This window comes from Lagenorhynchus albirostris, chromosome 18 (assembly GCF_949774975.1).
Source record: "Lagenorhynchus albirostris chromosome 18, mLagAlb1.1, whole genome shotgun sequence".
In the NCBI taxonomy this organism is placed as follows: domain Eukaryota; kingdom Metazoa; phylum Chordata; class Mammalia; order Artiodactyla; family Delphinidae; genus Lagenorhynchus; species Lagenorhynchus albirostris.
The window spans coordinates 64,681,530-64,692,015 of NC_083112.1; the positions used below are offsets into that span (position 1 = coordinate 64,681,530).

Genomic DNA, 10,486 nt, shown 5'->3' on the forward strand with positions numbered 1-10,486 from the left:
AGGTACCTGGAACAGTTCTTTCCTCAAACAGACAATAAGTTTTGGGAAGATGGAATTATGAAGTTGCCTGAAAAAAGGCAGAAAGTAGTGGAACAAAATGGTGAATATTTTTCAATGAAGTTCTTGGAGAAAATGAAAAATGTCTTATTTTTACTTAAAAACTGAAGGAATTTTTTTGGCCAGCCCAAAATTTTACATATAGAAGTGAGTGTATGTTAATCCCAAGCTCCTGATTTATCCCTCCTCCCCCAACGTTTCCCCTTTGGTAACCAATAGTTTGTTTTCTATGTCTGTGAGTCTATTTATGTATTGTAAATAACTTCATTTGTATCATGTTTTTAAGATTCCACATATAAGTGATATCACAGGATATTTGTCTTTTTTTGTCTGACTTACTTCACTTAGTATGATAATCTCTAGGTCCACACATGTTGCTGCAGATGGCATTATTTCATTCTTTTTATGGCTGAGTAATATTCCATTGTGTATATATGCCATGTCTTCTTTATCCATTCATCTGTCAAAGGACATTTAGGTGCTTCCATGTCTTGGCTATTGTAAGTAGTGCTGCAATGAACATTGGGGTGTATGTATCCTTTTGAACCATGGTTTTCTCCAAATATATGCCCAGGAATGGGATTCCTGGATAATATGGTAGTTCTATTTTTAGTTTTTTAAGGAACTTCCATACTGTTCCCCATAGTGGTTGTACCAATTTACATTCCTACCAATAGTGTAGTAGGGTTCCCTTTCCTCCACACCCTTGCCAGCATTTATTGTTTTAGGCTTTCTGATTATGTCCATTCTGACCAGTGTGAGGTGATACTTCATTGTAGTTTTGATTTGCATTTCTCTGATAATTAGTGATGTTGAGCATCTTTTCACATGCTTTATGGTCATCTGTATGTCTTCTTTGGAGAAATGTCTATTTAGGTCTTCTGCCCACTTTTTGATTGGGTTGTTTGGGTTTTTTTCTTTTTTTGATACTGAGCTATATGAACTGTTTGTATATTTTGGAAATTAATACCTTGTTGGTCATCACATCATTTGCAAATACCTTCTCCCAGTCTGTAGGTTGTCTTGTCATTTTGTTTATTGTTTCCTTTGCTGTACAAAGCTTCTAAGTTTAATTAGGTCCCATTTGCATATTTTTGTTTTTATTTTCATTACTCTAGGGAGTGGATCAAAAAAGACATTTCTGCAATTTATGTCAGAGTTCTGCCTATGTTTTCCTCTAAGAGTTTATAGCCTTACATTTTTTTGTGTGTATGGTGTTTGAGAATGCTCTGATTTCATTCTCTTACATGTAGCTGTCCAGTTTTCCCAGCACCACTGAATTAAAGAGACTGTCTTTTCTCCACTGTACTGTCTTGCCTCCTTTCTCATAGGTTAATTGACAAAACTATAGTTGTGTGGATTTATTTCTAGGCTTTCTATCCTGTTCCATTGATCTATATTTCTGTTTGTGCACTGGTACCATGCGGTTTTGATGTAGCTTTGCAGTATAGTCTGAAGTCAGGGAGCGTGATTCCTCCAGCTCCATTTTTGTTTCTCAGGATTGCTTTGGCTATTCAGGGTCTTCTGTGTTTCCATACAAATTTAAAATTTTTTTGATTCTAGTTCTGTGAAAAGTTATCATTGGTGATTTGATAGGGATTGCACTGAATCTGTAGATTGCCTTGGGTAGTATAGTCATGTTGACAATATTGATTTTTCCAATCCAAGAACACGGTATATATTTCCATCTGTTTGTGTCACCTTCGATTTCTTTCACCAGCGTCTTACAGTTTTCAGAGTACCAGTCTTTTGTCTCCTTAGGTAGGTTTATTTCTAGGTATTTTATTCTTTTTGATGCAATGGTAAATGGGGTTGTTTCCTTAATTTCTCTGATTTTTTTGTTAGTATATAGGAATGCAAGACATTTCTGTGTGTTACTTTAGTATCCTGCGTTAAGGAATTCATGGATGAGTTCTAGTAGTTTTCTGGTGGCATCTTTAGAATTTTCTATGTATAGTATTTTGTCATCTGCGAACAGTGCCAGTTTTACTTCTTTCCAATTTGGATTCCTTTTCTTTCTTTTTCTTCTGATTGCCATGGTTAGGACTTCCAAATCTATGTTGAATAAAGGTAAGAGTGGACATCCTTGTCTTGTCCTGATCTCAGAGGGAATGCTTTCAGCTTTTCACCATTGAGTATGTTGTTAGCTGTGGGTTTGTCATATATGGCCTTTATTATGTTAAGGCAGCTTCCCTCTATGCCCACTTTCTGGAGTTTTTATCATAAATGGGTGTTGGATTTTGTCAAAAGCTTTTTCTGCATCTCTAGAGATGATCATATGGTTTTTACTCCTCAGTTTGTTAATGTGGTGTATCACACTTATTGATTTGCGAATACTGAAGAATCCTTACATCCCTGGGATAAATCCCACTTGATCATGGTGTATGATCCTTTTAATGTGTTGTTGGATTTGGTCTGCTAGTATTTTGTTGAGGATTTCTGCATCAATGTTCATCAGAGATATAGCCTGTAATTTTCTTTTTTTGTGGTATTCTTTGTCTGGTTTTGGAATCAGGGTGATGATGGCCTCATAGAACGAATTTGGGAGTGTTCCTCCCTCTGCAGTTTTTTGGAAGAGTTTCAGAAAGATAGGTGGTGTTAATTCTCTAAATGTTTGATATAATTCTCTTGTGAAGCCATCTTGTTCTAGAGTTTTTGTTTGAAGTTTTAAAGTCACTGCTTCAATTTAGTACTTGTGATTGGTCTGTTCATATTTTCTATTTCTTCCTGGTTCAGTCTTGGAAGGTTGTACCTTTCTAAGAATTTGTCCATTTCTTCCAGGTTGTCCATTTTATTGGCATGGAGTTGTAGTTTCTTATGCTCCTTTGTATTTCTGTGGTGTCTTGTAACTTCTTTTTCATTCTAATTTTATTGATTTGAGCCCTCTCCCTTTTTTTCTTGATGAGTTTGGCTTAAGGTTTTTCAACTTTCTCTTTTCAAAGAACCAGCTTTTACTTTCATTGGTCTTTTCTGGTTTTCTTCATCTCTACTTCATTTATTTCTGCTCTGATCTTTATGATTTCTTTCTTTCTACTAATTTGGGTTTTGTTTGTTGTTCTTTCTCTAGTTACTTTAGGTGTAAGGTTAGGTTGTTTATTTGAGATTTTTCAAATAAACTTCCCTCTTCAAACTGCATTTGCTGCAGCCCATAGGTTTTGGCTTGTGTTTTCATTTTTCTCTAGGTATTTTTTGATTTCCTCTTTGATTTCTTCAGTGATCCATTGGTTGTTTAGTAACATATTGTTTAGCCTCCACGTGTTTGTGTTTTATACATTTTCTTTTCTGTAACTGATTTCTAATCTCATAGTGTTGTGATCAGAAAAGATGCTGGATATGATTTCAGTTTTCTTAAATTTACAAAAAATGACCGTTAGATGCCCTGAAGCAGGTGGCAATGCCTTAACCATTTGCATGTTGTCAGGCCCAAGGACCTCTTCCATCCTTATCAAGGGGAGTGCTAACCTTCTCTTCTTTCATACAACACTTCTTTCATACAACACTCAAGTGCCTTTCTTTGATTCATTTAATGTTTCTGACCCTGAATCCAACGTGGTTCAAAACTGAAATTAAGTCCCCAGTTTTCATTTGCCTGATATGTCTTTGATTGTCTTTTGATATCAGATTGTAGATGTGTCTCCTGCAATGGCAAGTATTATAGTTAGGTTTAGCTCTGAGATTTAATCTTAGCCCTCAGGGGTATGTTTTATCTTAGTTCTGTTATGCTTTCAGTTTTTTTAAAAACCTTTTATTTTGTAGTCTGTAATTTTTGTTTTTTTGTTCATTATTTTGTGTGTTGCTTTAATTTCTTCCAGGAATACTTTACTTCCTTATTATTGACTTCACATTATAAACCTTTTCTCCATTCTACCAACAAATTTTAGTGTTTAAATGGTTTTTCTTCTACTGTTTACCTTCAAATCTTTAAAAATACTTATTATTTTACTTACCTGTGTTAAATGATACTTTTTGCATCTCTAATTGACTAAAGTTTGTTCCGTCTGTTCCTTGTATACTGTTTTTAAAAGTTTGGGTTGTGAGTCCTTAGTGGGCCTGTGAAATCCATTTAGTCAGTCATGACCAGCATGTTTTCCATTTAGTCAGTCATGACCAGCATGTTTTAAGAAATGAAATAGAAAAGAATGGAATGGACGAAGAATAGCAATGTATCTTTCCTAGCAATAGTAAATATTTCATTAAATTCTTTTCAGGATAGATGAATATAAATATAGACTGTGAAATCTGTACTGGTACTCAATGTAAATTTAAATATATTTACTACTGTGGGTGGCAGTACAAATAAAAGTTTGAAAACAAGGCTCTATATCATCTAGTGCATTGGAGTTAGAATCCCTGACTTATTGTAAATATAGTTAACCCTTGAACAGTACAGGTTTGAACTGCACAGGTTAACTTGTATTCACCTTTTTAAAAATCTGTACTGCAGTACTACATGATCCACAGTTGGTTCAATCTGTAGATATGGAGGGTGACTGCAGTGTTATATACAGAGTGTTTAGAGGATCAGCGCCCCAACCTCTATGTTGCTCAAGGGTTAACTGTATGAAATATTTACCTGCTGCAGCTCTAAGTTGATAAAACTTGATCTTCTTTCCTGGATTCTTAAAGGATTCTTTCTGTATTTGAAAGGTCATTAGTTTTTCCTAGGACATCATGCACTCTTGACCTCTAGATTCAAGTCTTTTATTTCTAAGCATTTGCTTGAATTACATCTTTGAATTTATTTGATTAGACTCTCCTCTTTACAGCAATCTATAATGTATATGTTGCTATCCTTTGTCTATTTTATAAAGCTATTATCTCCTTAATCCTTTTAAATTTTTCATTAATTTACAGTTATTTGCCTTGCTTTCTCAATCCTATCCTCCATGTCTCATGTTGTTTTTTCAGCAGTGACTAATCTTCATGCTGCCTTTTAGAATGATCATTTCTTTGATGTTTTCATTTTTCTCTTCCATTTCACTTTCAGCCTCTGTCAACTCATGTTTCATCATTGTTGCTGTGCCATGTTTTCCTGTACTCTTGGATGTCCACAGGTTGACTGTTCTACTACATTTTCTTTGAATGTATTGTTATATTTTTTTATAATTTTCATCTTTTCAGTATTTTCTCATCCATCATATGCTCATCTTACTCCTTGTCTTCATTTTTGTTTGTGTATTTTACAGATCCTATACTACTTTTTTATTACTGTTATTCCTACTACTCACCTTTGAATTGAGTTTTTTTTAGACCATAATATCTGTGGGATAGTTGTGGCTAGGGCATCATTTGAGACTAAAGGGAATTCTGTGCTTAACACAGAAGTTCCACGTGGCCTAGAGAGAAAAAATAAGCAAGTGAGAGAGAAATCGAGAACACATATTCATTTAGCCTGTATTCCTCCCCAGCCTGCAGAGATGGGCAGTCAACGGTGCTTGCATTTCAAAATCTCTCTTCTCCTAGGACCTCACCAATCTACATGCTTCAGGCAAAGATATTGATTCTATATGATTCCTCACTGGCATTTGCCCCTTAGTCGGAGAGCTATGATCTGCTACCCTTACGTACCATCTCTGTCATGCCACAGCCCACTGGATCCAGTTGCTTAATGTAGCCTGTCCAGATATTTTGTCACTTGAATTTCAAATGACTCCTGATTTCATCAAAGATTGGGCTTATTTTTTATCTCCCAATATCCTTGCTGTTCAGGGTGATTTCTGAAAGGATAAGGGGAAAAAATATTCATTGTTCCATTAAGTTAAAAGCAAAAATTCTTTCTAACTCTCCAGCAGTCTTTAACTTTGGTAATATACCTGCCAGTATGTACACAAAGTTAGACCTTTCAAGATGAGGAGTTTGAGGGTTACTGGGATCGAACTAGGGCCATGCAGTTCAGGGAGAATGAACGTATAGTCTTGAGCCAGAATTCTACATATATTGAAGCACTGATTGCTGGCTTTTATCCATGCAGGTGAGCTTTTATTGCTCTGTTGCTCTTAGTAAGATCTAATTCCATGATGGTGGTTTTATTTACAAGCTGGAGTTTAAATACTAGACTGTTTTAACCTACACTGGAGGAACTACAATGAACCACGCCTGAGACAAGAAGGGGAAGAGGGCCAAGAAACGCACCACTCACTGGTCTTATGTTCTGCTTACCATAAATTGAATATTTTTGGCATTATCTCTTTTAATCTTCACGACCATTCTGAGCTGGAATTATTATCCCTCAGATGGAGAAACTGAGGCAGAAGAACCTAGGTAACTTCTCAAAGTCACAGATTAGAAAGAGTAATTTTTTTAACCACTTTTCTGCCACCCAGGTTACCATGTTCACTGAGCTAAATGTGTCTCAACTGGGCTTCTTTTAAGATAAAACTACAAGATTCACAAAAGGGCCTCTGAGATGTTGTTTTCATCATTCAATCTGACTGATGCTGCTACTTTCCGTGGACTAAGGGGCCACGTCTCTTGAGCAGCATCATAATCACAACCAACACTTAGCTCAGCATGTTTTAAACCTGCAGTTTGTGGCCATCACTTAGTTCCTATGAGGTAGGTCACTGTCTCATTTCACAAATGCAGTAGCCCGTGCACAGAAAGCTTAAATGATTTTTCCAGGGTCAGCAGTGGTTCCAGAAGAGAGAAAGAGGTGAGACTGGCCCTCTCCATTCAGGCTCAGCCCATACACAAGGACTCTGCTAACAAGCGTTCAGTCATCTCGACCCTCTTCATAACCCACCCTATGAAAAAGACACCTTCTTTCACTTCTGCTGTCAGCCAGAGTGCAGTCTACACCATGAGAAAGAGAAGGGTCAAATCAAGGCTTTTATACACAGAAAGCTTGTTTTCAGTATTTGGTTTCAATTATTGCAGACCATGAAGCAAAGGCCATTTTGGTTAAAAGGTGCTAGTAATAACATTTTCTGGGCTCCCCTGGTGGCGCAGTGGTTACGAGCCCGCCTGCTAATGCAGGGGAGACGGGTTCGAGCCCTGGTCTGGGAAGATCCCACATGCCGCAGAGCAACTAAGCCCATGTGCCACAACTACTGAAGCCCGTGCTCCGCAACAAGAGAAGCCACTGCAATAAGAAAGCCCACACACTGCAACAAAGAGTAGCCCCTGCTCGCCGCAACTAGAGAAAGCCTGTGCGCAGCAACGAAGACCCAACACGGGCAAAAATAAATAAATTAAAAAATTTTTTTCTTTTAAAAAATTACATTGAGAAGAGTTCTGGGGAAAGGAACCAGGTGATTTTGGGAGGACCGTCAAGCAGTAGAAAGTTAAAAGTATTTCCATTTGTCTTTTGGCTGTTCTTAGTTTCACCAAGAGAGTACATAATAACCACACAAAATATGGCTAGCTTTAAAAAATGGAGGAGAGAGATCATATGCAATTAGCCTCCCCCCAAAGGCCTTATTTTTTTAAATTCTTGCATTATAATGGAAATAGCCTCAGATTTCACCCAGTGGGGTCCACGCATTCTTGGAGAATTTCTTTTTCTGCTTAAGAGACATTGTAATATATAGCATTTCATATTCAGTGCTGTTTGGAGGCGGGTAGCAAGTATGCAAGCAACAAGAGAAAAAGAAAGTACACTTGATATGAGGGTAGGTGTCTCAGTGCTTTTCTATTTCATGTGTGATGTCCATTATCTCTCATGATAACTTTGTTGACAGCACCCACAAATGTATTTGGTCCCAGGTTTTATAAAATAGATCCATAATCCTATGTTTAGGCGACCCAGATCCTGACACAAGTCAGCCTCAGATAGATGGTACATTTTCTGTTATAAAGACTCAAAACATTTCACATTCTTCTTTGGGGGAAAAAAATGACATTTGAAGTCCTTTTTCAAAGAAATACATTTTGAGATAACAGCTCACAAACCTTGACATTATTTCATTTTGTTCTGCACATCTGTCAAAGAACTGAGATACACTACAGCTACTAAAAACTGATGATTGTGGAACAGAGAAACTTGACAGCATTTCATTTCCTTTATGTTCTGATTATACATTTAGCAGAAAACCTTTATTTCTTCCAGTTCGGCTAGAAATTGGTAGAATTCAAGAACTCAAAGGCCTGGCAAAGACCTGTCCTATTATTTGGTATCATCTTTCTTTTTCGAAGTTGCTTGGTTGAGTCTTTGTTAAAGCTTTTGATTCTCTTTTCATTCCTGTGACCCATCATCCACAGATCACATTTCTATAGGCCCTATAACTGCTTTGCTGCACAAATTAAATGCCAGCATATTTCATACATATATGCCAGTGTTTCAATGCTTGTCAGTACAAGTTTATAAAATATAGGGATGACAACCTGATATTAACATCCAAATCTGGTGTGCTCACTTTATGTGTGAAAATGAGAAACCCTTTTCAGACTAGATTTCCCAGCCTGTCACCCTGTTTTTAATATATCTCCAGGTTTTGAGTCAGTAAAATGATTCTGCTTATCAATTTAATATAGTGATAAAACATATCTGTGAATCAGAATCATCAGAACTCAAGTGGATCTACAGGTTGTCTGGTATTAAGCTCAGCCCCATTGAGGGTTTTAATGGGGCTACTTCCTCCATAGAATAAATACATCCCTGGTTTTTTTAATTGTGGCTCCAGTAGTGATATGATTTGCTTCACATAAAGAAGTGGACCTAGAAATGCACTGCCTTAGGGAGGAGGACTTTAAAACTTTTAAACGTGTTGTTTCTGTCTTTTTTCCCCTCAGGTGCACTTCAAAATGACATAGACAGATATTACTCACAGTGACCATGTGGTTATGAACGCTTCCAATGGACAGCCCTCAGCCTTAACAATTTTTAAGTCAGCACCGTGATTCTACCATGAGGTCAAGTCTATTCCAAAGGTATTTCTCCAATAGTTTTTGCTCTGCATAAGCTACACTGTACTTTCTTTACACCAGCAACAAATATTTACACATACAAGATGTTCGTTTATTTGGATTATTTTCTCCAACTTCACCCAACGATTCTAAGCTCTTACAAAAGGATTATTTTTCTTACCTAAATCAGAGGTACAGGCCACCAATAAAAGCTGTCTCCCAGTTTTTGTGCCTTGACAGACTCCAGAGACAAAGCACATTTTCTAAGGTGCAAGACAAAGCTGTCACAGATGTTTCTTACTATTCCCCAAATTATATACCCCTGGTCCAATTATATCAGGGATTCTATTTAGTTGACGTGTGTGAAGTTGCCATTTTGTCTCACCACTTCCGTTAACAGAACTGGGTTCCATACCCAAAGACCTCTGGTTAAAATAGTAAGAGAAAACTAATAGGAAAAACAAAAAATATACCTTAGTTTAAGTGACATTGTATGAGAAAGAGGCATCCCCTCTCCAGAAAAAAAAAAAATAGATATAGGGTTAAAATACAGAAGGACAATATTATATGTTCTAAAAGAGAAGGGAGAGAAAATATACTTTTTCAAAATAGGAGCCCTTCTAGGGGATTTCATAATGAAGGACAGATGTATGATCGATTGTCTTTTAGACTGAAGATCTAATTTAATTATTTTATTGTGGTAAAATATATATAACATAAAATTTGCCATATAACTATTTTTAAGCATACAATTCAGTGTCATTAATCACATTTACAGTGTTGTGCAACCATCAATGTCTGGTTAATTTTTGGTAATTATTTTAGGACTATTCAGTTTGTTATTTCTATAGAGTCATTTTTGGTACAATTTATTTCTCTAGGAGTGGATCTCCTGTGAGTTTTGAACTTGACTGACATAAACTTATTCACAATATCTTATATGTTTAAACTCTGCAGCACCTATAATTGTGGGTTTTTTTTTTTTGCTTTTTAAGGCTTGATTGATCCTTTCTGGTTTTTTAAACATTTTCTAGTTCATTACATTATTCTTTCTTTCCTTCAACTTTTCATTTATTTTGAGATTTTTTTCCTCAATTCTTAAACTGGAAACTTATATTAGAAAAAGAATTAAGTTAAAAATTAAGTACATAAAGCATACTTTTGTTTCCTAAGACCCACCTTAGCTGCAACCTACAAGTTCTGGTGCTTAGCACTGATCAATAACCATAGTATTAGGTAATTTCTAATTTAACTCAATTATATCTTTTACCCATGAGTTATTCATAAGTATAATGTCCTCTAAATTTCAAATGCTAATGTACTTTTTCTATTAGATTGAACCATGTGGAACTGCTAACATTCAACCTTTTTTTAACTTATAAAATGGCAGTTTCATATGGTTCAACATAATAGTTTTCTTTTGTTATTAATAGATAATTTCATTTTGGTCAGACAACATTAGATTGAGGATTTTAAACCAAAGGTAACCACATTTACCCACAAAGTCCTTGTTTCCACCATTTTGTATTTTACTTGGTGATTCTAAAATGTTATATGTGTAACCAGTAATTTTCAAATAAAAATC

General features: G+C 36.0%; 1 protein-coding gene and 1 non-coding gene across 2 annotated transcripts in view; one reads left to right on the forward strand and one right to left on the reverse strand.

The window, feature by feature from the left end:
- Positions 1–10,281, forward strand: part of LOC132508733 (ATP-binding cassette sub-family C member 4-like) — a 171,068-nt gene extending 160,787 nt beyond the window's left edge. The window contains 1 exon segment of the mRNA XM_060129087.1: positions 8,788–10,281. Coding sequence (XP_059985070.1) covers positions 8,788–8,895 — 108 coding nt within the window. The 3' untranslated portion in view covers positions 8,896–10,281.
- On the reverse strand, positions 3,416–3,541 carry LOC132509073 (U6atac minor spliceosomal RNA). Its single transcript, XR_009536893.1, has one exon. It is a non-coding gene; the product is annotated as a U6atac minor spliceosomal RNA (small nuclear RNA).
- Positions 10,282–10,486: the final 205 nt, after the last annotated feature.